This window comes from Globicephala melas, chromosome 18 (assembly GCF_963455315.2).
Source record: "Globicephala melas chromosome 18, mGloMel1.2, whole genome shotgun sequence".
NCBI lineage: Eukaryota > Metazoa > Chordata > Mammalia > Artiodactyla > Delphinidae > Globicephala > Globicephala melas.
The window spans coordinates 68,261,147-68,288,307 of record NC_083331.1 but is presented as its reverse complement, the minus strand read 5'-3'; the positions used below and the strand labels follow the sequence as shown (position 1 = coordinate 68,288,307).

At 42.4% G+C, this 27,161-nt stretch overlaps 1 protein-coding gene across 4 annotated transcripts in view; it reads right to left on the bottom strand.

Annotated features, from left to right (window-relative positions):
• The window catches only part of CLYBL (citramalyl-CoA lyase), a 269,132-nt gene that overhangs the window by 15,261 nt on the left and 226,710 nt on the right, over positions 1 to 27,161 (bottom strand). The window contains exons 8-9 of one of the 4 annotated variants that reach the window (XM_060287910.1): positions 14,477 to 14,596; positions 6,626 to 6,744 (exon numbers count right to left, since the gene is read on the bottom strand). In XM_060287910.1, coding sequence (XP_060143893.1) covers positions 14,501 to 14,596 — 96 coding nt within the window. In that variant the 3' untranslated portion in view covers positions 6,626 to 6,744; positions 14,477 to 14,500. Of the gene's footprint in view, positions 1 to 6,625; positions 6,745 to 13,221; positions 13,474 to 14,476; positions 14,597 to 27,161 lie in introns of those variants that run through there. The other 3 variants (XM_030856820.3, XM_030856818.3, XR_009559759.2) reach the window with 3 other exon arrangements.

Sequence of the window (27,161 nt, the reverse complement as noted above, 5' to 3'; positions counted from 1 at the left end):
TCCATAGTGTGTGATGAAGTCGAGCTGCAAACAGTTATTTTATTCCTATTTTATTTACCAGGAGCATTGGTGGCCCACATTAGTCAGATCTAATATTTAAAGGTAAGAGAAAACCCTTTTGGCGTAGAGCCAGTGGAAGAATTACTGGGTTCCCACAACGTGAGGTAGGGCTGTTTCATCCCCTTTTGTTATATGAAAAGCTTCAAGCACTATTAAGTGATGACAGAGAGTGCACTTGGCTTCTGGTACTTCTTTGAAGGCTTGCCTGTAGCATGCTGCTTGGAAGCAGGGGTGATTCCACAAATGGTCAGGGAGCCACCCTAACCGCCCTTCGCACCAGGTCCAGGTGTGTAAACAGAGCAGATGGGCCCTCCACTCTGGGAGAGGGAATTCCGAGGCTGGACAGCTGGAGTGGAGAATCACAGAGTTCAGGATCTCTCTTCCCTCCAACCGAGGCAGTATCTCAAAAATTCCCTCAACCACTTTTCTAATTCTCTGAGGCTGCTAACTGCATCAAGATCTCTCCTTATGGAGAAGGAGCAGGCTTTTCCCCAGAACACACAGGTAGTAAGTGGCAGAGGGGGGACTGGAAATCAGATTACTTTCATGCCAATCCTGGGCGCAGCCCACGACCCGACACAGCCAAGCTTGTCCTTCCTGTGACAAGAAGTGACCATGGTGCCCAAGCCAGAAGGAGTCCTTGGAAGCCGGTGCCTGAGTCCTGGCAGCAGGAGGTTTCAGATCATATGAAAACTTCCTGCCGGGGCCTCTCTACTCAGGGCCTATTAGGTTTAACTGAAGAACGATCAAAAGCAGTGTTTCAAACATAGATTTTGTTTATAATTAGCTCTAAATTAGTTTTTTAATTTTTGATATATATTTAATGAAAAATTTGGAAACACAAAACTGTACAAAGAAGACAAAATGAAAATCACCAGTAGTCTCGACATCCAAACACAGTAATTGCTAACATTTTGGTGTATTTTCTTCTGTTGTGATTTCTTTTTTTTTTTTTTTTTGCGGTACGCGGGCCTCTTACTGCTGTAGCCTCTCCCGTGCACAGGCTCCAGACGGGCAGGCTCAGCGGCCATGGCTCACAGGCCCAGCCGCGGCATGTGGGATCTTCCCAGACCGGGGCACGAACCCGCGTCCCCTGCATCAGCAGGCGGACTCTCAACCACCGAGCCACCAGGGAAGCCCTGTGATTTCTTTTTAACATGGTTGTAATCACATTATAATAGTAATAGCAGCTAACATTTGTTGAGGGCCCTGATGTGTCAGGTACTCAACTTTATATGTGTTAACTCAATTAAGTCTCATAACAATTCTATGAGATAGGTGCCACTATTACCTCCATTTCACAGATAATAAAACTGAGGCACAGAAAGGCTAGTTCCTTGCCCAAGATTACTCAAAAGTAAGCAGTAAAGGCCAGACAGTCCAGCTCTAGACTCTACATGTACAGCTTGGTATCTGGGGGATTTTTTCTGAATTTTTTTTCTCTTTGATTTTTAAAAAATTAATTTTTTTTTTACTTATTTCTTGTTTGGCTGCATTGGGTCTTTGTTGCTGCGCGCGGGCTTTCTCTAGTTGTGGCGAGCGGGGGCTACTCTTCGTTGGGGTGCACAGGCTTCTCATTGTGGTGGCTTCTCTTGCTTCAGAGCAAGGGCTCTAGGTGCGTGGGCTTCAGTAGTTGTGGCACATGGGCTCAGCAGTTGTGGCTTGCGGTCTCTAGAGTGCAGGCTCAGTAGTTGTGGCGCACGGGCTTAGTTGCTCCGTGGCAGGTGGGTTCTTCCCAGACCAGGGATTGAACCCGTGTCCCCTGCATTGGCAGGCGGATCCTTAACCACTGCGCCACCAGGGAAGTCCGGTATCTGTTTTTGAACAAAGCTTTTTCTTATTTTCTTCAGAAACACAAGCTTTAAGTGGCTGCCTAATATTCCATCATGGTTTCCATGCCTCTGTAATTTAAACGACGCAACTGTGAGTTGTGTTTGTGAATGAGGCTTTTTCTGTATTTAGGATCACAGAATTTCCCAGATCCAGATGTAAAAGGCACAAGTGACAATAAGTCTGTGGACACTCATTGCCAAATATTTTCCAGGAGGACTACCTAGCCTCACTGCCATCAGCCTTGTGAGTGCTGGGCCTTGGAGGTTATCACTCAAAAAATGATTTAGTTTGATAGTCAAAAAGCTTATTGCTTTAAATTTTCTCTGGTCCAATTTCTGACTACTCTTGTAATAATGAACTTTCGCTCTCATCCAAATTCTGATTTTTGCCTAGACTTATTTTCCTCACTTCTAGTCATCCTTACTTAAAACAACAACAAAATTAAATGGTAACACACATTTTTCTGATTATAAGTGTCCATTTTAGAAAATACGGATAATCCAAAATCCCATCGTTACATTTATTTATTTTATCGTGCATCTTATTTCTTGGCTATCACAGTGATATGGGTTCACTGTAGCCAATTGGGAATGTACAGAAAAGAGTAAAGGAGCAGAAAGTGAAATAACTAAGCAGGGGCAAACTTTTCAGCAGTTCTTGCCATTAAAATTTTTTAATCTTTTTATAAACTTTTTCTTTTTATGGGAAACTACCTCTAAGATACTTTATTCGGTTTTTTTTTTTTGGTCTCAGGCCTGGAGCTATGATCTTGGTTAATTTTCATGTCTGTTGTAAAGGATAAGAAAGAGTAATTAGAACAGGATGCAGGGCGGGGGTGGGGCGGGAGAACCAGAATAAGAAAGGCTTTAGCCACCCACCTGCTTTCCCTTCTGACGGAGCTACTGGACACAGGGGCCTTAGGGCCACCCTCAGGTTACCCTCACAGCCCATCACTACCACAGTGACGTCACTCACCGCAGGCACACAACAGAAGCTCAATTAGTATCTGCTGGAGGAGTGAATTAATGAACGTATTCTTATGCAGGTATGACCTATACTAACGTACCATCTCCTAGTAACTCTACAGCTTTAATCATTGCATCTCAGCATTCCTTTCGTTAAAAAAAAGAAAAAGAAAAAAGGTTTGCATCTGTGATCCCAGGTCCTGGCCTTATTAGGATCCTAGAGGATCGGCCAAACAGAGGTCTTTCAGCCCAAGGCAAATAATTGAGATCAAAGCTTCCTGGATCTCTCCCGGGAGGTCCTTGGCCCTCCAGTCAAAGTGACTGGAGCTCTCCTTTTCCCTTCGTGATCTGCAAGCACACCATCCCGCCATCCGCCATCCCGGATGGGGAAGGGGGAGAAGGAGGCAGCTGAGGAGGAGTGGGAAAGGTGAGGGAGGTGCTGTTTTGGGGGGAGGGGGTGAGGGTAAGCGATTACCAAGCTGTCTCAAAGGCCCGCGGAGCCCCCAGCTGAGGCTTCTTACCAGAAGGAGCCCTTGCTCTCAGCGCGGCCCCCCTTTGCTCTCCTGAGGCCATCAGAAGTGATAGCTAAGCTCACTTCTGCCTTCATGGGGCTGTGGTTCTCACTCGGATGAGTTGTTATTTGATGTTTCTTTGCTTCTGTTTTTATAAAAATGGTACAATGTAAAGCTCTATGGTTCATATGTTTTGTGATCATCAGATGACACTAGGAGAAATACTGCTTTTTGCCTATATATTTTAAATATATGTAAGAAAAATAAATTGCAGAATATTAGTCAAGAAGCATGACACTGCCACTGCAGAGGGCAAACTTAAATGAATTTTCAGGAAGGGCAGCCATCTACACAAGTATACCTTATTTTAAAAATTAAATGTGAGACGTTTCAAGGCCGTGATTATTCCAACCTATTCTATGATCAGTCAGGGATGTGAATGTGTATAAAATTAGAAAGTGTATCATGTGGGAAGAATCAGTCAACTATCTTACAATTCATGTGGCCCAAAACATAATTATGGAAACTTAATTAAGTTTGCTTTAAAGTTTAGCATGGCCAGGAGTTCCCAAATCATGTTACAGTGTTGTACCTTAGACAGTTCTAATGTAAAAGCCATGTTGCATCTTTCAGAGTTTTGTTTGGTTGTTTCTCTTTTTAATCTGCAAAATGGTGGGTGAGACTAGAGTATTTACTAAATGTTCGCCAGGTACTTCTAATATGCAGCCAGGGTCTAGATCATTGGCCTAGATGATCTCAGAAGTCCTTCTTTGGTACCAAAATGCTGTGGTATCTATAATTTTAAATCAAAATAAATAAGAAAATCAGATTCAACTAGCAGATAATTCTAGTTAAAAACATCTTCCTAAATTCAGAGGTCTCAGAAGTCCTACAATGAAACTTACTTCATAAGTGGCCCAACCCTCATGAAATATTTTGGGCAGAGCTTATGAATTTGGAAAGTTTATGTTTGTTCCACATTTCAATATTCCTATATGAGTTTTAAGTCAATACCCCCAAAATTATTTTTCACCTTTGAGAGTCAAGATGTGGTCGAAGTTTTTGATTTCCAGGTGGAAATCAGAAGGCTTGAATGAAAATGTTTATGGATAAAGAGAGGTGAGAAATAAAGATATTGAATCTTTGCCATTAGCTTGGGATGACAACTCCCTGTGTGTGTGTGTGTGTGTGTGTGTGTGTTCGCACATGAGTCTCTGCTGGGATCCGGGAGGCGCAGCTGATGTTGTGGGAATATCTCATAGAAACTATAGGGACAGATGGTGGCAGGCTGCAGCCATGGGACCAGCATGCTACTGATTTCAACCTAGGAACCCTTCTTATTGAAGACTATGTCCCCAGAACCATCAAGTTTTAAAATGTAGTTCAACTGGAGATGGTTTTTATTTTCTTGTTATGAAACCCGGGCTCCCACATTCTGGACTCAAAGTCTACTCAAGAACAGTATCTGTGGCAAAGAGATGTGAGGTTGAAGCCTCTCCAGGAATAAGTCAGGAAACAGAATGATCCAAGTTTGGTATTTAGATTAGAAATACAAGTGGAAGAAGTAAGGTTACCATCAGAAATGTGCATTTCTAAAGATATTCATTTGAAAGTTTTGAAAAAAGTAAAGCTCATGCCCTGGGGCTCCTGGGAGTATGTACAAAATACAATAATTAAATTAAGTCCAGCAGTTAAAATTCCTCATAAAAAGAAAAAGCTGGAGTGCTTCCCAATGGGGAATGCTTGACTTAAAAGAAAGGTTTTACTCTGTGGCCTGAAGGTCAACAAACTGGGACTCTGTGGGAATGTATAAAATTTCTTAAAGGGGTTCTCCAGTCTTTGTTTTGTTGAAAGAAAATAAAAGAGCAAAAAGGGACAAGTTTTGAAAATTCAAAAAATGAAGGTGCAGTCCTAAAATCATCATGATTTTTATAAACGCAGCACTGGAGGCTATGAAAACACGCTCTTTTCTGAGTACTAATGCAACACATATGCTCTTTGAGAAGGAAGGGAAAAGGCCAATGGCGCCTTTTGAACAAACTGTTTTCAAATGTGCTCATTTTCAGAGGCAGTGCACGCAAATTCACGACCCATTCATTTGCTACTTATTTTGAAAATAGTCACCTTAAATATTCTCATAAATATATGTCACAGTTTAAAATTCCTTAGGTGATACAAAGACTGATTGTTTTTTAAAAAGGTCTTTATGAAGCAAAGTTGAAATAAATGATTTGGGGGGGGGTCACATCCTCAGTAATCTTAAATGGAATGTTTATCATAATTTGAAAATACCTGTTTTTATAAATAATCATTTATTGTTACCTTTCTGGTAACGTCCTCCCCCGAAATAAAGTTAAGAAAAGGATAGAAATGAAATTTTATATCCATAAACTTTGTCATGTGTAAGCACCATTCTGGGTTCCCACGTGAGTTTCAGGCTGCACACTCAAATGACTTCTAAAACATAAAGAACCAATAACCAGTTTGCCAGGTCCTCATCTTCTTTATCGCTTAAATAGAATCTGAATGTTGGCTCTGCATTAAGACAGCATGATCAAATGTAGGACATTAGAAATAGCAGCTGTGGCAGCAATATTTAATTTACTGAATAATTAGCAGCCTCACTGACATTTCTCCGTTGATTCCCAAAGTACAGCATTAGCTGTCCTCTGCACTCAGGCGCTCTGCAGTAAAATGGGCCAGTAAACTTCCTGTGCCAAGTTCACAGTAAATGAAGGACTACACAGCATCCTGCCAGCAGCTCACAGCTTAAGACACTAGATTTACTTCCAAAACACGGAAAAAACATTAGAAATCATTAAAAATGTACATTTTTACCCACTTTTGTTTTCTTTCCTACATTTGTTCTTTTTTTTTTTTTTTTGCTTTGGGAATTGCGATGAGAGGAAGGAAGGTAAAATTGTAAGAAAAAGGAAATGGGAAATGGAAGCAGGACAGTAGCCGGAGGAGGGACTATATGGAATGAGAGGTGATGCACAGAATGATGGGGGCCATGAGGGGAGGGCCGCAGGAGTAGGGAGGGTACAAGAGGAGGCGTGGGGAGTGAACCCGGCTCTGTCCTTGAGCCTGTGTCCTGCTCCTTTATCCCTCCACTGGAACGCCTTTCCTTATGCCACCTACGACATTCTCCATGGCCACTCAGCCACTCCCCCCGCAGCGCGCCATCCTGCAAAATGTGCGAGGGACTGTTTGTGTAGTCTGGGAGGGGCAGAGAGGGGGGGCATGAAGGCCTACCTCAAGGAGGGACTTGCCTGGTTGCCCAGCTTCCTGGTTACACTGGATGATTGGCTGTTTGAATTGTGATGAGTTCACATACCCGTGCCAGGGTCAGGCAGTGTCTCTGAGGCAGGCAGCTGTTGAAAAAGAGGCTTCAGCTATTTTCTTGTTGCTTCAAAAAACTAATCTAAAGCTTCCTTCATCGGGAACTTAATGTGAAGCTATAAATCTGGGGAGTTCTCGGGTGTGCAACTGTGTGGTTTAGTGGTTTCATTTCCAGACTTTAGTTGAAGTCTTGGTTTTGCCAGCTGTGTGACCTTGAGCAAGTGCACTAAAAGGGCCAATATTTGCACAAATCCGGGAGGCAAGACGTCTGATGGAGGAACAGATGTCTCAGGGCCTAATTGTACTGAACACACCTTTAGCGAGTTCTTGCGGGGGGGTGGGTGGGTGGGGTGGGATGGGGTGGGGAGTGAGAGGTGAGCAGGAGAGGGATCTGGGGTACATGGCAATGTCCACTGTTCAGGGCCTCCACACTGCTGTGGGACACACACACACACACACACACACAGTACTACAATAGAAATCTGATCCAATGCAATGGAAGGACTGGGAGAGGGCCAGCAAGCTGTCTCTGGGTAGTTGGGAAGACTTCACAGAAGTGGTCTTCAGGTTGTGTCTTGAAAAATGGTTAGGAGTTTATTGGGTATGATGGAGAGGGAGGGATTACAGCTTGTGTAGGGCCTTTGCACAGGAGTGTCAGGCCCTGCAGCCAGGCACCGTCCACCTGCCCAGTGGCCAGGGCCCCGTGGGGGAGGCGACGTGTCGCTGGGCTGGTGTGGAAATGCCAGTGAGGCTCCTGGTGGCCGGAGCTCCCTCACACCACACTGGGAAAGGTATCACAGAGCTCCCCTGGAAGCTGCTGCATGAATTCCAGTCCCTGGAAATCCCATGGAGGAAACAGATGTGCTCTTCTTCTCGTCTGGGAGTTTGGGTTATTAACACAGTTTTCCCAGAGATTCTAAGCCAGAAGTTCATGTTGGTTTTATGTTCTTCCTTCCATGGAACTCAAGAGCCCATTAAAAAAAAAAAAAAAATTAAGCCAGATGCCTAGAGTGGATAGCCTTCTGAAGGAACTCTCCACCACAAAGCTATCTGAAATGGAATGCTCGTTTCTCTCTTGATTCCTTTACTGTGTCTGAATAACTAAGGTAATTTGATTCATTGTTTAAAAACAAAACAAAACCCAGCAAAACCAGCTATGTGGCATTATGTAGACAAAAAACAAACAATCCTCCCTCCCCCTGACCGCCCCCGCAAAACAGTTTCTTTTCCCTGAATTTCTCCCCTTTAGCTAGGTATTTTAACATCACGATATAGTCAGTGTTTGGTCTCCTTTGTTTTCATAAGATGGAGTTTTCAGTATATCAACTCTCTTATTTATGTAATGAAGGGAATCTGGAAAGTTCCTTCTAGGGCTTAGACTAATCTCTGGGACCATCTCCAGTTTTCTATACGTCTACATGCTGCACACAGTGTGAGAGAGAAACTGATTTTGACTGACTGAGAAGTATGACATTGTTGCAGGATTCCCCCTCGGTCACTAGGTAGGCACAGGTGATTTGAGAGTGGGTTGCTTTCTATTCTTCCTGGTGACAGGAAGCTTTGTCTTTGACTCAGCTTTGGCAGTTATATTCCACCAAGAAGTGTGGCCCCTCTGCCCTTCCGGAATGCCCATCCTGATTCCTGAATGAGAGCTCACGCTGGAGAAAACTACCTCGAATTGGCCAAATTCTGCCCTAAGACTGAGCACAGCTTTCCAATTCCCTGTGTCTGGCTGAGGGCAGAATGGGGCCAGGACCCAGTGTGTTTGATCCTTTAGCAAATCTGACAGGCTGTTTACAAACATGCAGAAGGGCTGACTTCGTTCCTCAGACCTCAGGCAGGACTCTGGTTTCAGGACTGCAGCCTGAAGGAACTCATAGGGACCAAAAGAATTGGGGAGGAGATAAAATAGTTGAAAAAAGTGGCTGGTTTTCAAAGCATATGGCGAGTTTTTCAAACGCTTTAAATTCTTAATTCGCTCCTCTCCTGTTACTGTCCCTGTAGTAGCCAATGGCACTTCTTTTTGTTTTGACATTTGACATTATTTTACGCCTTTGCTCCTCCTTTCACTTCACACAAGGGCATTTTAATTTTAAAAGAAAAGTGCATCCGGAACCAGTCCTACGGCTTTCCGACTAGCTGTCTGGCATCCAGTCAGGCTCAACAGATGTTTGTTGAATGAATAAACGAATGAATGAAGTGATTCTCTAAAAAGTTCCGAGAAATCTTTACTTTTAGCAAAGTTTGGGTTTGTCTTCTGTAAACTCGGGATTATCACTTAAAATATCCTCTGTGGATTTGATAGGAAAATAGGCAAAGTTAGAATCTTTTGAAGAAACTCCACCAAAAAGCTATCTGAAATGGAATGTTCCTTTTTCTCTTGATTCTAAAACCGTGCTTGAATAACGAGGGCAATTCCACTCAATGACTGAAAAGCAAGGGGACCCAGATCCTCCGCTGGTCCCCCGGCCAGGGATCGGCTCCGAGCAGGACAGGCTAAGGGCGCCGGGCTCCGGTCAGGGAAACCAGGACCCGCGAGATGCGCCTGGAGCTGGCAGGTCCCCCAGGGCCTCGTCCCGGCGCCTGGCCGCGGCGCCGACTTCGGAGGAAGACACAGGGGCCGGCCGGTCCCCAGGGCGGGCGCGAGGGCCCCGCGCAGGTGTCGGGCCTGTGCGCGGGGTGCGCGGGGCCTGGGAGACCCGAGAGAGACGTTATTGTTACACTGTAACGAGTCTGATTAACATGCTCCTGACACTTTCTCTTAGTTTCTCGGGCTCCTAGCAACAGCGCACAAAGGCGCGGGATTGTCCCGGGCTCCGCGGGGACACGGGGCAGCCTTTGATCTGCCACCATTACAGCGGGGCTGCGCGACAAGCTCGCAGGCTCCGGGCGGCCCGCGGTCCCGGCCCACTGCGCGCCCCGGCCCCGGCCCAGGCCCACTGCGCGCCCCGGCCCCGCCCGCTCGCCCGCCCGGTCGCAGCTCCGGGAGCGGCCGCCGCGCACGACCGGGGCCACGGGGCGCACTGGCCGGGCTCCGCCGGTCTCCGCGTCGGGGCGTCCCCGACACCGGCGGACTCGGCGTGTCCCGGCCCGGCGGGCGCACGTCCTTCCGACGGGGCGCGCGGTCCCCGAGATCGCCGGCCCTCCCCGTCGCAAGAAGCAAACAGTAAAACCGAGCGGGTCGCTTACAGCCGAAGAACACAGAAATTAAAAAAGGGCAGGCGTGAGCGACAAACGAATCCCAAAAGATTTTGTAAAACATTTTAAAAAGTAAAAAAAATCTGTAGGCTTCAGCCCGTTTAGCTGAAACTGGGCTCGATCGGCAGCAAACCATCTAAAGGCGCTAAAGATGATTTCGGTTCCTTCCTACAAATCACTTTCTTTTCGTCGTTGGCAATTCTTATAGATCCATAAGGAAATACGTTGCCAAATAATCGCTGGAATTTAAACAAACTCACCACCACCACCCGTCACAGAACACTAAAAAGCTGCCCGGTCCCACCGCGCAAGCTTTCTGGTACTAAGGTATTTGAAAGTAATTTATTCTCCATTTGTTTGCTCTCTTAACCCCCTATCCCACCCCGATTTAAAATAAAGCGCGGAAAGAAAGACCAAGGTTTTAACATTTAAGTGTTGAGGTCGGCTGATTACTTTCCCCCTAAGTTGCAATGTGAAAACCTGCCGGGGTGGGGGGGAGGGTCTCAGGGCTGGGAGGACAGTGTCCCCCAGCCTGGGGCACAAGCTTTGCGGTTACAAACCGGTTCGGTGACCCTCCGCAGCATCAATATGCACAAGATCCTGCTGTTAATCTCAGAACCTGTTTTGTACCATCAACTGCCTCCCAAGTATTATACTAGAGGTAAAAATCAAAATCAGAACGGAAGTCATTTAGCTTTCCAAGCTAACCAGAAACCATAGAAGCAGAATGCCCTTCAAATGAAAAAGCACGTATTAACTCTTCTCCTCTTAAGACATCATTAGAAAATTCATCGTCCCTACTGAAGGTCAGTTTCCCGAACTGCCGAAGAACTATTAGGGGCTGGAATGTTCATCATAATATTTTAGAAGAGAAAAAAAAAGAAAAAAAAAAACCCTACACGGTCTATTCCATTTACGCAGCAAAATATGCCAGGCAATGAGTTACTTTCAAATTCAAATTGGAGGCGGCAAGTCTTCGTTGTTGAAGACACTTTTCCCAGTCAGTCCCTGGAGGAGAGGATGTCAGGGCAGTTAGCGGTTCAATACTTGTAAATCTGAAGGGAACCGCACCCAGATGCTGGGGAACTTCCCAACTTGCGCTCAGGGACAGTGCCTGACTCCGGACTCTGCTGGAGTTCCTCTCGCCATTTCAATAAAACATGATGGTACTGATATAATCCTCTATACATTAAAATGAGGTTGTCACAGATTGTCATTAAGACCTCAGTAAAACAATGAAGACATTACTGGGAACCCCCCCTCAGGCAAGGTATTAGGGAATAAAACAATCTACACCACTCGGGTCCTATTGAGATTAATGAAAAAATTATGCCAAAAAAATCTCAATTTCATTTTCCCGTGACGGGGCTTTGCATACATACAGTCAGTCTTGCCTTACACCTGATGATTTATTAAACTAATCTGCAGTGATCACCACTGATGTTCTCAACTCAATCTTGTCCTGGCTCATTTTCTAAGTAATTGTTTCTCATCAGTTCTGATAATGTTTTAATAGTGTTACCCATAATTTAGCCCCCAAGAATTAATAACAGGGGGGTAATATGGTGAAGCAGCTTGTGATGAGCTACACAAAATATAAACAGGTACGGTTTTTAATTAATCAGATTACTGCAAGGTTCTCTTCTTGCAGTCAGTCCATTCCTAGCTGGGAGGAATTCCCCAGGTTGGGCACTGTCACATAGCGAGTGGGGTGAGCTCACCCAGCCCTCCCTCCCACCCTCCCTGTATTACCTTCACCCACCCGAGGCACCAGAGAGATGTGGGTGGGAAAACAGTGGGGATACCTCTTGTCTCCCAACATCTCCTTGCCTTTGTTCCTCAAGGAATGAAGCATGATGGATCTCTGACTCTGACTAAACCCTCTTCTGGGTCCCTCTTGTAGGGTCTGTGCTCAGAGAGTGGGACCTTGGTCCAGATTTTTGGCTCTAGTGTGTCCCAGTGTCATGATCCTATCATAATTGGGACCCTGGGGTTATGAGGAAGATGATAAATCTGACACTCAGGGAGACTTAAACAACAAGGTGCTTTTGTTGGAACAAAGTGTGGTTTGAGATAAAGGGCGTGGTGACCAGTCCAACATGGTTGGAAATCTAGGAACCTGTGGGCCCGTTGGTGATGGGGGTGGGGAACACCTAGTCAGGTCCAGGCCCTCAGGGCCCCCTGGAGACCTTGCTGAGAGGATTGCTCTTCCCGAGGTCTGCATGCCTTCACCCTGGCATCTGGGGTCCCTTAGATTGGAGGGTTTGGCTCTCAGTGAGCCCCAGGCTCGAGGAGGTCCATCTATAGGGTTTGGGGGTTGCCTGTGTAACAGGGGTGGAGACTAGAGCGTCGCCCTTTCTTCCTGTCAAAGCCTGAGGTGGGGTTATCTGGACCAACACATGAGGATGGGCAGGACAGTGGAGTTGAAGTGGAGGCTGCCTGTAGGGAAGTATGAAGAAAGGCTTTTATTATCGTCTTTTGTTTAAGACAGGTCCTGCCTATGCTTCCAACACCCTGAGGGTGTCAAAATGAGAGGAGGCTTCCCTCTGCCTTCTGAGCGGTCCTCCTGTGTTTGTGTGCTGAGCAGTGGGGTCCAGCTGCGTGGGCACCTATGGTCCTGGTCTACCCTGTGCACACCGACTACCACCCTAGGCGGGCACAGCTGCGCCGTGGGTTGCAGGGATGGCTTCTCCTGTAACTGCTGCCCACTGTCACTGTCCGCAGCCCTGAAGCCCAGTTTGGCTGGAGGCCAGTCATCTCCCAAGTTGGCTGAGACACTGTCTTCCTCCTTCCAGCTCCTCCGAGTGAGGACGAGACAGGCTCCCACCTTTCTTTCCAGCTACGACCCATGCTCTCGAGGGGTTGGGGGGTGCGATGCCCTGGGGAGGCAGGGCTCCAGCGCAGCACATCCCATCTCAGTTAAGAGCCGCCTTGTCGGGCCCCGTGTTTGAGAATGTTAGTGTCTCAGAGCATGTGTTTCCCAGAACTGCCCAGCCTGGATCAGGTTCCTCTGCATGCCTGTCGGAACTGCCCTGCACTGGAGGTGGATGTTGTATGACCATACGTGGGCCTCTCCCACTTTGCTTTGGTTCCATGATGCCTTTCCTTGTATATAACCTTCAGCCCTCCTCCCCTCTTGGGCTTCCTGGAGGAACTGGAAGGGGTAGGGGAAAGTAGACCCCTGGGTGGGGCACATGGTAGGGGCCACATAGGAAATAAACTAAAAGGGCGTAGGAGGTAAAAAATGAAAATAAAAAACAACTGTTTTCTATTTACGAATTTAAATAAACAGAACAGCCTTCCCCGCGGTGTTTGTCTAAGGGTAGCAGCTTTGCTGCTGTGTAGGTCATGAAAAGGTTGGTGTAGAGTTTAGAACTTCCCATTCTGTTAATTTCTTAAAGAACAGTCGTCCAGAGTCTCCACACAAAAGCTCATGATTTAATGAGGAGCAGAAACAAAATCTCTGATTGTTGGTGTTTCAAATTTCATTGGCGTCCTCTGGCAAACACAAGTTGATCCTTCGCAGCTTCAATACCCTTTAGCCTTCAATATAAGAGCACATGCTGAATAGGGAAGAATGGCTGGTTGTTATGTTTATTTACCCTTACTACAAGCTGGGTTAACCTCTTCAAAACAGCTTTACTAAGCCCGTTAACCACACCACCCATATGACCTGTAGCAGCATCTCTAATGTGATGCAAATCTCACAGGGGACCATATGCACCAGCTCTGTGGCATTGTGTCTTCTTAGAGGCTACAAGTTTATTGCTGAGGGGGCCCTGTCCCAGCCATACATTTACAGGGGGGAAATGGCCTCAATGGCAAACAGTTAAACAGGGAAATAAAGGGAGAGAATGGATGGTCTTGTGCTTCTGCACATTTATTTTTTAATTGCTGGTAACTGTTGACCCAAAGCATTCACCCAGGATGAGGGCTTTCACAGTGATCACCTAGCAGTTCAAGGATAGGGATATTTCATTTTTGGGGGTGGTGGGGTGGTGGAGGTTAAAGTAATCAGTTTTGAAGATTTATTTTTAGAAGATATCTATATAAACCAGTATGGTACTTAATCAACTTTTCTATGCCATCTCTGTTGTTTTATCAGATTACTAGTGAAATAAACACCAACGCTTCATTGAGTTATTATTTTTTAAAAGGTTGGCCTTTCTTAAAACTATTTCTGGTGTCGAGTGAACAATGCACAACGTGGGAAACATCTAACATGAGCAGGGTGAAGGGAGTATACGTATTTGGGAAAGATCTGTTTCATTAAAGACCAAACTTCTCCTGGAACAGCCCATCTCTCTCCACTATTTTATCTCCCTGCGAAATCATAAGTCTGTACTTGTAACACATTCGTGAACAATAAAATCATAAAATTGGAATCAAAAAGAAGAAAGTTCATTTTTAGAGGAATAACTGGCCAGTGAGATAACCAAAAAAAAAAAAAAAAAATGTGATTAACATGAACTGTAAATGAAGAAAGGCTCCCATTTGGCATACTAACAAGTTGCCTTGAGTATTATGGCTTGTCTTTAAGGAACCCACTGTATATGTTCAGCCCACCTGATGAGAGCTTCATTTAGCAGATCATTTTTCCTTGATGGAGATGGCAAGCCTAACAATGTTCTGGGCCTGCTTCAGTAATGGCATGTCGATCACACTCCCTCGGAAAGTAAAGGCTCCCTGGAAGACAGAGAATACAAACTTCCTGAAAGAATGCTCGGAAATTACAGGCTTCCTTTCTGCACACACTTGTACAACAAGAACATTTTAGATTCCACCTGAATTATACTGACTTTCCTACCCAACTTTTGAGAAAGCCAAAGTAAATTACAGGGGAAAGATTTCTTTTTTCCTCCTAAAAAGGAAAAAAAAAAAAAAAACCACTTCAGCATTTTAATGGAGAGGAAAAACATCAGGCACAAGGTATTGGAAACTGCTCATTTAACTCTTGAAATCAAGCAGAAAACAAGGGTGGAAGGAAAATGTAAATACTTCCTTATATACTTTTTGAAATACTGCATAGAACTGTGAAAACAGTAATATGCTCTGGCAACTGATTATTGTTTGAATAAATAATTGTATGATCAGGTTAAAGGAAGAATGCTTCCTTCTTGTTGTAACGTAATTGAGGGGTAACACTATCATGTGATGAGAAAATGTAAGGTAGGATTATACTGAGTAAAAAGAGATTCTTCTGTTGGTACACACTTTTGCAGAAAAGGATTACAATGACAGGGGACATGAGTCTGTAACAAAAAATCATAGGTCTGTTGAATGGTTAGCCTGGAAAGAACCTGCGATCTCCTGATTTATACCCATTTTACAGATTCACTTTTTAAAAACTTCTGCAAATACTCATTGAATGTGTCATGTGATCTCAGTGCTGTTCTAGATGAGGACTCTGATGCCCAGAGTAGTTAAGTGATTCTCCAAGGTCACTTGACTAGGAAAAGATAGAGCTGGGGCTAGTACTTGGGTCTCAGAACCTCAAGCCTTCATTAGAGACTCCCACATTATGATGATAAGGTAGTTTCTTTAGTGCCTCAGAAAAAGAATTAAATGGACAGAAGCAGTATGAATCTGAAATTAATGTCTGGTTATTCATGTTCTTTTAATCATTTCTTTTTGCTGTTTTCAATTACAGCTCTTCTTAATTCCCCTTCTTTCTACCTGTTGGTAAGGATGCTGGTGTGAGTGGGGAGCAGGTGGTCTTTTGAGACCTGAAGGTGGGTTGGAGCAATTATAATGCTTGGTGATGGTCCATTTGTATATACTGCCATCCATTTCTGGATTTTACAAGTACCACCTCTCAACAGTCAATGTTGTCATTATTCAGGACTTCTGGGATGGTCTCCTGGGCTCGCTGGAAACCCTCATCTCTTATAATAACATAGAGTTATACACAGAATGGAGGTTAAAAAAAATTGGCAGGGAATCCTTAGCAGTGACTTTGAAATTTGTTTTTTAATCAAGAGAGATTTAAAAGTCATTAGGATTAGAATTCTCACCAGTGCTTAGCCTTCTCAGCCCGAGAATGAGAAATCGGATTCATATGAACACCTGTGTTGCCTAAAATCCTATACCATTAGGTCATTTTCCAATCTGCCCGTTTTACTATTTATACTCCCAGATTGGTCTGTGCCTAATTTCATTCAACCTAGAGCTAATTTTAGTTGTCTCTGTGACCATGATGAATTTTATGAATTTGGTTAGAAGTTCTAAGGATATTCTGTGGGTTCGCATGACATGTGAAATCAGGGCATGGGACTCGTGCTGTTTTACAAGGCGAGAGTCTAGTTTTCTTATTGGAGTATATGATGAAGACCAAAGGCCTCCTGGTTATCCATCCACCACGTGGATTCTGGCCCTGTAAAACAGCACGTGTGTCCTGCTAAAGCTTAAATAATAGGCTAATAATAACAGAGATGAAATTAGCCTAGATGCACATGAAATCAAAATGATGCACGGAGAATCAAGATGACTTGGCTTTGGGTCTATGCCATGTTCCCTGACTCCGCTTTGGATTCCACATGCACGTCAAAGATGCAAAATATTTCATGTAGTTTTTCAAGACAGGGAAATCATTTCTTTCTTTTATGTGGCAGATTTTGCTTGACTTCCTTTGTTAAGCTTAAGCTGGAAAACAAAAGTTAACATTTTTGTTCTTTGTTTCCTTCATCTCTGCAAATTGAGGATTTTAGTGTTAAGAATCAAGACTTCCTAATACGAATATCCTCCTGCTTTCACAATGACCTAGAATATGGTTGGTTTTTTAACATATGGATCTACATGTGAAATGTGAACAGTCTGTTGGTCAGGATTTGGAAGAATGCAGCTTGTCAAAAGCTACCTGGATTTGTGGGGAGGGTTTGAAACATTCCTTAATGTGTGATCATAGATAAGTTTCGGTTTCACAGCTCAGTGCGTTTCTGAGAAACTGGTGTACCATTTTGAAAAGAAGAAGGAACTTCCATCAGCTTGAAGATTCAGAATATAATTTGGTTTAAAATGCCTCTAAGTAGTAACTCATTCATGGTTGAAAGCCTTAACAACCATGACTACAACAATAATAATAGCTATAATTTCTTGAGCAGTTGCTAGCCCCAGGACTGTGCCTGGTCCTTGACATGTTTTATTTCAGGTAATGCTCGTAAAAACACTGTGAGGTAGATACTATGACCCATCCCCATTAACAAATTTTTTTTTTCTTTTCAATTGTAGTAAAAACACATAACACAAATTCACCATCTTAACCATTTTTAAGTGTATGAGTCTGTAGTGTTAAGTAGATTCACACTATTGCACAACAGATCTCCAGAACTTGTTCATCTTGCAAAAGTGAAACTCAGTACCATTATAGACAACTACTCTCCATTCCCCCATCTCCATCCCCTGGCAATGAGCATGTATTCATTTGTTTCTATGAGTATATATCCATCCCCATATTATAACTGAGGAAACCGAGGCATGAAGAAACTTGTATGAGTCTGCCCTGTAGCTCACTAAGTATACAACTGGTATAAAACCTAGCTCTATTTGATCCAAAGCGTGTGCTCCAGGCTTACGCCCTGGGCTTGTGGATTGTTCTCCGAGTGGGTTGCCTGGCCGCCTGAATCAGAATCATCTAATCGGGAGGTGGCTTGTTAAAATGCAGATTCTTGGGCTCCATCCTATCAGGTTTCATGCAGAAGGTCCGAGCGTTGGCCAGGAACCCTCTGATGATTCTAATGCACATTGAAGTTTGAGAAGCTCTGTGTTTTAGCTCTCCTGGGTAGAAATGGTTAGGCTGGCTTTTAAATGGGTACAACACTCCATCCCTGCTCTCAAGGACCTAAAATTTGCAGGAAGAGCATGGAAGCAGGTGCCATAAAACACAACAAGAATTAGAGAAAAAGCCAGTGTTATGAATAGGGAGATCAGAGGCCTGAAAAGGCTGCCCTTCTTACCAATCAGGACCATGTTTGCCATTTCACACTGTTGACTTAGACATGATATTGTATACCTAGTGCATGTCATGCGTTTCCCGCTAGAGCTGTCATGGGGCTCCACCTCTGTGCACAACGGGCTTTTATTCAGCAATTACCTATTGAGTTATTTGTTGTAATAAATCACTAGTCAGCCACTTTGGCACATCTTACTATACACATGTCTATGGCTTCAGCCTCCTGGAAATGAAGAGCAGTATCACCTTTGCATAGGTGTTGTCTGTATAGGAAGGAAAACAATTACTTATTGGGCTGTACTTTTTCTAACATCTGGGTCATTGCCTGGTGGTAAGATAGGCACTGAAATAACATGAACTTTATCAGACCTTGAAGTTCTTCAATGGGGGAGAATCTGACTTACAATTTGATGGCAAAAGGACTGGTGATCATGATGGTGGTGATGACAAGAGTAATAACATTTATGGGAAATATTCATATATTTCACATTTCTGGCACTTAGCACTTGAGAATTTTTTTCTGTAGAGTACTAAAAGAGTACTTTTCTAGCATCCATAAATTGATCTAATTCTTTCCCTACTCATTGTATTTTCAAATAACTTCTTTGGGCATTCAGGGAGTTCTCTTTGGCACATTCCCATGCTGATGTTGCTGTGTCAGAATTAATGATAACATTTTAGCACAGCTGCTATATGCCTTCTTTTTCAGAGTGACACTTTATTTCTTCCTCTATGATGCTAAGTCTTATGCCCAATAAATTATTTACCTCATTACAGTTCCCAGTGAATTCCTAAAACTTTTAGTCAATGTTGGTCACTATGGAATTTGTCTTTAGGACCTTGGTTATACCCTCTTCTTGCTAAAATCTCTCAGGCCCAGCCCTGACTTCCCATCACATAGCTCTTCCTTACTCCCAAAGTTAACTGCTCCTTGATACCCCTCAAAATGGGGAATATGATGCTCTCACAGAGACACAGATGGGCACTGTTTCATTCTTTCTTTCCTGTTTTTCAACCTATCAATCACACTTGGAGTCCTTGGACAGGCCCTAGTATGGCCTTGGTCCCCTCACAATTTGGTTAAGGGGTAAGGATTTAAGTTTGGTAACCAGGCACCCAAAGCTCAGTGTGGAGTCTGCCTGGCTCCCAAGCTGGCTAGTAGAGGTCTTGCTGAGAGAGTGCTGGGATACCTTCCTAATTGGGACCGTGATGTTATTTTTCTAAAATATCAGATAAGATCATCCATTTGCTTAAACCTTGCTCTGGTTCCCTTTGGACTTACAAAATCAAGTGCAGTCTCCTTAGCTGGGGGCCCAGGGCTCCCCACGGTGAGACCAGGCCCTGTCTCTGCTCTCAGCTTAGTCTCCTGCCAGTCTACACACACACACACACACCCCCCTCTACACCTCTCCCACAGGCTCTGCTCTCTGCTCTGATAGTCCTTTCCCTGTCTGTCCAGCAAACTGCTCCTTATGCTTCAAGACGTCAGAAGATGTCATGTCCGTGAATCAGTTTTAGACTTCCCTGGTTGGGCTCATTTCTCTCCTTCCTTCCCTTATACATCCTCCTGTAACAACACTTGTCACATTCTACTGTAATTATCTGTTTACGTCGCTGTCTTTCTCACTGTTTTGGGAAGCCCTTGAGGACAGGGGCTCATATATCTTTGAATCCCCAGAATCCAGCACCCAAAACATGGTTCTGAAGCTTGTGTCTTTTGTGGGGCCTGAGCTGGGTGACTGAGGGGACAATGACTTGGGAAGATAGAATCACTCTTACCTTTCTGCTCTCCTTTATCTGAAAGTGTCTTTCTGTGCCACTTGATCTTTCCCTGGTCTGGTAATACTCCCTGGTCAGTTGGCCAACACTTGCTGAGCCTCCAGTAGGACACAGGGACTGACCTAAACAAATGTGATGTTGGGCTGGGGTCAGGTTAACTCATGCAAATGACTTAACGGTTAAAGTGCAAGCGAGTCTATCTGTAAGTGGGGCTTAAGGAATTAGAAGCTGCAGAGAGAAAGAGCCATCAAAACGGGGTGGTTTGGCCTCGGAGGGGCTTTGGGGAACAGTACTTTATTTATTTATTTAGCTGTGCCGCATAGCATGCGTGATCTTCGTTCCCCAACCAGACACTGAACCTGGGCCCTCAGGAGTGAAAGTGTGGAGTCCTAACCACTGGACCACCAGGGAATTCCCAAGGGAACGGGTACTTTTAAAGTCAGCTTTAGAAGGTTAGAGATGCCAAATGAAGGTCAAGAGAGGGGCAGGGGAAAAAGAGCAGTGTATCCATATGTGCAAGTGGGGTTGGCCTTCTGTGTTCGACAAGAGCCCCCTGTACTTCTGGTCATCAGTGACTCAACAGATAAGCAAAATGAAGGATCACAGTACGAGTTACTGGATCTGTCTGTTGATGAAGGGGTTTCTCTAGGGCCTGAGGAAAGGGAGACTAATCTAGCCTCAATGAGAGCAATCTGGAAGAGGGACAACAGACTTTCCTCACGACAAAGCACACAGGACTCAGTCCCTGCTTGATGCAGCCAGACTGGGACCCACAGGGCTCCCTCTGTTCTTGCTCCCTGCCCTGGGGGACCCAAGGGGGCCCTGGACCCTGAGGGGAGGAAATTGAACCACTTGTTTCCTTTCCTTTATTCTGGGTAATTTTTTCTCTGTTCTAGAGTAGTCTGGGGATCCAACAATCTGATTTACAGATAGAAAAATTGTAGTTCAGTTATTAGTTCATCTTTTTAAAGCAACTTATGAGTAGGATAGGACTAGAATCTTCGGTTTTTCACCCCAAATCTCAAACTCTTCCCACTAATCAGTATACCTCAAAGCATGTCTGGTAACCATGGTACATAAGATGATTATAGAAAAAATTAATATCAAAAAATTTTAATATACATTATTTTACATATACTATATTTAAAAATTTATTTTGATGTGATTTATAAAAAATAACTAGCATATCTAAACTGTTATTTCAGAGGTTTTTTTTTTTGCGGTACGCAGGCCTCTCACTGTTGTGGCCTCTCCCGTTGCGGAGCACAGGCTCCGGACGGACGCGCAGGCTCAGCGGCCATGGCTCACGGGCCCAGCCGCTCCGTGGCATGTGGGATCTTCCCGGACCGGGGCACGAACCCGCGTCCCCTGCATCGGCAGGCGGACTCTCAACCACTGTGCCACCAGGGAAGCCCCCAGAGATATTATTACTTAGAATGAGGCTGAAAAAATTAATGACATATAGGTAAGGCCCAGATAAGCAAGTATGTGAAAATGCAATTTTAATAACTGACTTGGGAATAACTGAAATGCAACGTGCTTCCATCCTGAGTTTCCACTTGGAAGCTTTTACTATAATTATTATGATGGCAGAAATACCAAAGGATATTTTCAGTGAGAAAAAATTCACTAATAAAAATGTGAATGACATTTTAAGTCCTCAAAAAACCCAAAGCATTTTTAAGAAGGATTAAAGGAGGTGACGTTTGATCTTTGTATGTGCTTCTGAATATCAGTAACCCTTTGTTTTATGGATAAATCATCTTTTAAAACTGCCATCGAGAGTAAAAGAATACTATTGAGGACTTAGGGAATAGAGAACATGTTTTTCTTTTTTTAACACTTTAAATTGTAGTGATAATTTGATAGGTATTTTAATATTTTGAATTAAAATTCAATAATCATTCACTCTATGACCAGAGAATTTACAGATCTTAATATATCTCTACTTGAAATTTCTAAAAGCTCAACTGAAGTCTTTCAACATGGGCAATTCACATTTGGCTAATCTGTCCTTACTACTAGCACTGAAATTCTCACAGGTGATATTCCATGGCCTTAGATGGGGAGACCCTTTAAATGATTCATAAGAATGTAACAGCTGAAATATTTGAAGGGGGTTTGTTTTGTGCCTGACTGGGGAATATAGTGACAGTTCAGGCCTACTGAACTGCTTCAACAGGATCCCTTCAGCCCCTGCCTCAGAGCACAGCCTCTGAGGGGGTGTCGGGTGCTGGGTATCCTGCATCCTGGGCAGCCTGTTGGATTTATTTTCCAAGTTCTGAAAGGTGGAAAAGTCTGGAGAAGCTCCCTCCTTATCCCTCCCCCTGTCTTTCCCCTGTGGCTCTCTGGCTTGAAAAAAGAGCACAGAACCCTCCATGGAGAATGGGATGGAGGGTCCTGTATGCCCCCCAGTGCAGTTCCAGCTGCCAGGTCAGTGCTGCCTGAGAGGATGTGGGGAATCACCTGTCCAAGCGGCCCCTCTGTATTTAATTCTCTTAAATCCATTTAAAAGAATTTAAAAACTTATCAGCCGGAGGAGATACGAATCAGATGCAGGTGACCAGCAGTTGGGAGCACAGCTATGCCGGAGGCAGTGGTGAAACAGGACAGTTTTCAGCAGACGGTGAGAAGGAAAAGGAAGACTACTAGTGAAGACAAATGGCCTGACACGTTTATAAAAAGAGGAAATTCTTTGGAACGTGGGACCTGAGTGGATGTAAAATGAAGGGACATCATTAACATCTTGCTTTTTAAAAAGGAAGCACGAAATTATTTAGCTTTAGCCCTACACAGGAAATAGAAACACTCATGTGTTGGACACTGGTAAGATTAATTTGGGACTTTACCAATAGTTTTACGAAGCTGGAGGAGTAAAGAAGAATAAATAGAAGATTTGGAAGATGAATTTGGCAGGGAAGATGGAGGTGGCTGAACAGTAGGGAGGAGAGCTGAGGTGAATGTTTAGGTCAATTATCTTAATATGTGACCAGTCCTGAGTTGTCTACTTGCCCAGATGGAGGGTCTCAGTGGACCAGAGCATCCTTACTTCACAAACGGATAGGGAGACCAAAGGTGCCTTCTGTTTTTAAAATTCTTCTCAGAACCCACTAAATGCAGGCAACAGGATTTATCTTTTAAAATATTCAGGCAAAATGATGAGACAGGAATAGACAAGTCTTTATTTTAAATATCTTTTGAGAAGGAAATCTGGAAAAATCAGGCCAAGTATGCCACATGGAAAGCTACCTACCGAGGTGAAACAATTGGATTTATAAGCATATTGCAATCTAAAGGGGTTTCCACATATGCTAGCACATTTGACGTTGTGCTTAATTTTCTGTTTTTTAATAGCTTTATTGAGGTATAATTTGCATACCATAAACTTCACCCATTGTTAAGTGTATAATTTATTGACTTTTACTAATTACATAGAGTTCTGCAACTATCACCTCTCAGATTTTTTCTGAAACTAGAAATCTTGGAAAATATTTTATTTTTAATCCTGAGATAAATGTGTAAATACTTGCATTTAATTCAGAATATTTTATGTCAAATTTAAGCTGATATTGCCTATAAGAAAAGTAGAAAATGAGGGCCTTTTTATAGCAGCTTGCAGCTAAGACCAATAATATTAAACTTCTATTTTAAATGCTGTAGCATTATTCTTTGGAAAATATATCTAAATGAACTAACATTAACTAGAAGGCACTTTAAACTTTAAACATTTACTAAAATACAACTGATGAACAATAACTGATGAAATAATTGGTGAAAAATTTTCTTTCAACTTTTCTAGAAGGGAAAAAAGGTCAGTACCATATATATTGTTAAAAAGTAAAATGAATAATTTCTTTTTAGCACTGTCAGAAATTTAGAAACCAGTTAGCTAAACAGTATTTACTAAATGTATATTGTGTACCTATTTCCATCCAAGATGCTGCAGGGAGATCTGTGATAGAAAGAATTCTTTACTCTCTGGGGTAGTGGTGGAAAATTCCCCCACTTTTTTTTTCATTGAGGTCCACTAACCTAAAATGAAAAAAAAAGAGAATTCTAGAAACTCTTGATTTATATTTCTTAGTAAAGTAAAAGCTCCATTTGGCTGCTTTTAATGTAAAAAGAATTACAAAATTCTTTAATAAGTACCACAAAATATTAAAAGAATGTTCTGAACTTCTCTATTATAATCAGCTGAAGGAGAGAAGGCATGGGGTAGTGGCAGGGTGTGGAGGTGATGTGGTGAGAAAGGAAGAGAGATATAAAGAAAAAGAGGAAACAAAAAAGAATCCATGGAAAGAGGAACGGGGAAGGAACAGGAAGGACATATACAGAAACACACATGCAGACCCACACATCCTAAGAGGGATAAATACCGTAAGAGGAAAAGAGAGAAAGATGTCCAAGGAGTAAAACTGTCCTTTCATGGCCCTTATTTGGCTCTTGCTATTAAAGGCACTGAAAGGCATGGTGTGTTTTTGCAACCACAGGTGTAACTGAAAGCAGGACTTTGGGAACTTGTCCTTTGAGTGAGATGAAACTGAGCTTGGGGCCAGATATGGCCTCTTTGCCAAAGGCTCCCGGTCTTGCTCTGAGAGTTTCCAACATACCTTAGGAGACTGAATGACTAATAAAACAGAATGAGGTTTGCAGTGATCAGAGCCAAGAAGTCTTTCTGGGGCAGGGCAGTGGACAAGCGCAGGGTTCAGAATTGAGAAGGAGGGAGCGATGTGGGGAATAATAGCTAGGAAGTTTGGGAAGGTACAGGGATACTCTCTGTTCTTTCCTTCCTCATCAGTTTCTGCTCATGCAAAAAAAAAAAAAGTGCATGACTAAGAAAAAGATTCTAATCTGAACTAATGAAATTCACATTTTGTTTGTGACAATACTTTTAAAGCTCTATCTAGTTTTGGTCATTAGTGTGCAGATTCATTGTGACCGAATTGAAACCAGATTTAAGCTATGTTCTTATCTTTATTTACAAAGTGAGCCCCAAATTCTGGTCAGGTCTCTATAACCACCTTGGCTGTGAGTGACCTTGGGTAACTTCCAAACCCAAGTTGGGTCTCAGTGTATTTTATAAGTTGTAAACTGAAGGGATTTAACTAGAATATTTCTGAGATTTCATCTAACAGAATTACATTTTTTAAAATTTTAATTGAGCAAGAAAAAAATTCTGAACCATATAAACCAGAAGTATTTTGATTAAAATATTCTTCAGAATGTGTTATAAATTAAGGATGAAACAAACAACTTTAAAAATTATCAGACTTAACCTACATACAAAATCTCTTATCCTAACACTAAATCAGCCACTTGCCACTAAGCCTATGTGAAATAGGATATGATCAGCAGTAAAACTGTACTGCCTTGCTTTAAACGTTTAGAAATCTGCAATTTGTTGTTAATCAAATCAACCTTAAAGTCACCATTGGCAGACTCTCAAATTTTCTAAGAACTTGACTTTTTAAAGTCAAAATTATGCGATATAGTTCTAAAGATTTTCAATGAACAAGGAAATAAATGGAGAAATGCAATAACTAAGCATCTTAAAAATAGAGTGATGTCCCTTCCTCTTTCATTTTCACTGGCAATCACTCAGTTCTGATTTTAGCATTTCTGCTTACAAATAAAGGGGGCAAGGCTGTGGGCAGTGGGATGCATGAGTGTGGGAGGGCACACTGTTGTCTATTAGTGGAATCAACCCCTTCCTTTGACAAAGACAACAACCAAATCTTTGGATGGTTTATTTGATCTGCGTGAAAGAGTGGCAGTGGGATTTCTGGCACTTGAATAAGCGGAAACAATATTTTTGGCTAGAGAGACTTCTGAGTTCTCTCAGGGAGCCTTCTAGAAGGCCATCTGGACCAAACAGTATTTCTTTTGTAAAGCCCTGCATTTGGAAACACAAACGAAAGGTGTCTGAGCCGTAGTCAGATACCTATGAAAATAATTTGCTTTCAATATTGGGGAGGGGGAATTATTCTTTGTAATTTTCTAGACGAAAAGACTTACATGAGGGAAAAAACCTCTTTCTTTTTTCTTTCTTTATTAAGATATAAGTTCCCAATTTATATTCCTATAGAGGATTTGGTTATTAATGTAAACATGTTAATCTGCATTATTGCTCTCTCTTGAGTGAAGTTAGGATGTATCAGTTATGTGTGTTGTTTATAGTTGTTATGTCAGCTAGTGACCTTACTTTTGACCTTATAATTACTAGTGGAACCTACATTTTAAAGGTGGACACTTTCCCTTCCTTGGTTTTTACCCAGCTTGCGAATCTATAATGAACAAAAAATATTGAAAAATTTAAACAAAATCCTTCCAAAACCAAATAAAGCATTTACAGATTTACTATGAATAGAGTGCTTAGAATACTGAAAATGAAGCAAAGCTTCATATTGGTAGTCAGACACTGCAGAAATATGAATATTTTAGCAAAGTACCTTTAAAGATCGATCTCATGTAATACATGTTGCTATTCTTAATACCTTTTGCTATTTTTTCATATTTTTCTGTTTGAGCCACCATTTGAAAAGAAATGGTAAATTCTTAATGTAGGATTTCCTTGGATTGTCAATCATTTTAAAAAAGCAACCGACTATTTCCTTTAGCTGTCATTTTTGCCTAAGAAGTGATGAATTTAGCACTGAGTTTATAATATAGATGTGAAAAAATACTCAGTAGCATACATATATGAATATATATATAGTATAAATATGTATATGTATTTACTTATATACAAATTACAGTTTCTATTGATATCATCTAATATTAACTAATTATTTGCTTGGGATGATTTCAATTATCCAATTTCATACTAGATACAGTTCTTAGTTGATAACAAGTGTTAAAATCATATTTTAAAATGAACAATGCTAAATTCAGTTCTGAATGGAGAATTTTCAAATATTGGAATCATTGTTATTACGAAAAAATGACATCAAAAATGAAATTAACTTTTAAGAAAATACTTTACAAATTTAAAACAAATCACATGGGAGTGATTTATCCTGGCTAAAATATTTCACCAAATAATTTGAGACTAAAATAGTTAATGACATACAGGTTGTATCTCAAATTATATTTTTCTGGAAGGATGAAAGAAAAAATCAAGTGTGATTAATAGTGTGGATATATACCTCACAACTGGTGTCAGCTAAAGTAGAAATATTTTAGCTTATGGGAATTAAAATAGGAGCACAGAGCATGTGGAATGTTTAAACTTTTTCCAACAGATTTTAATGAGTCCCTAATATCAATCTATAGCCCTAATTCTTATGATGGGGACTGTCATGCCAGACAAAATTTTTTAGCCTGAAAATAAATATCTTTAGTTTCCTGAAACAAAGCAGTCACAAGTATCATTACCTGCCAAACAGAGACTGATTATATGAGCAGATAGTTATTTTTTATTATTTTTTAATGTAAAGTATTTTTTAGCCAACATTAGACTAAGGGCATCAAACTTTATTTCCTTAGAACTTTTAATTAATATAGAACAAAAAAAATTCCCGTGAT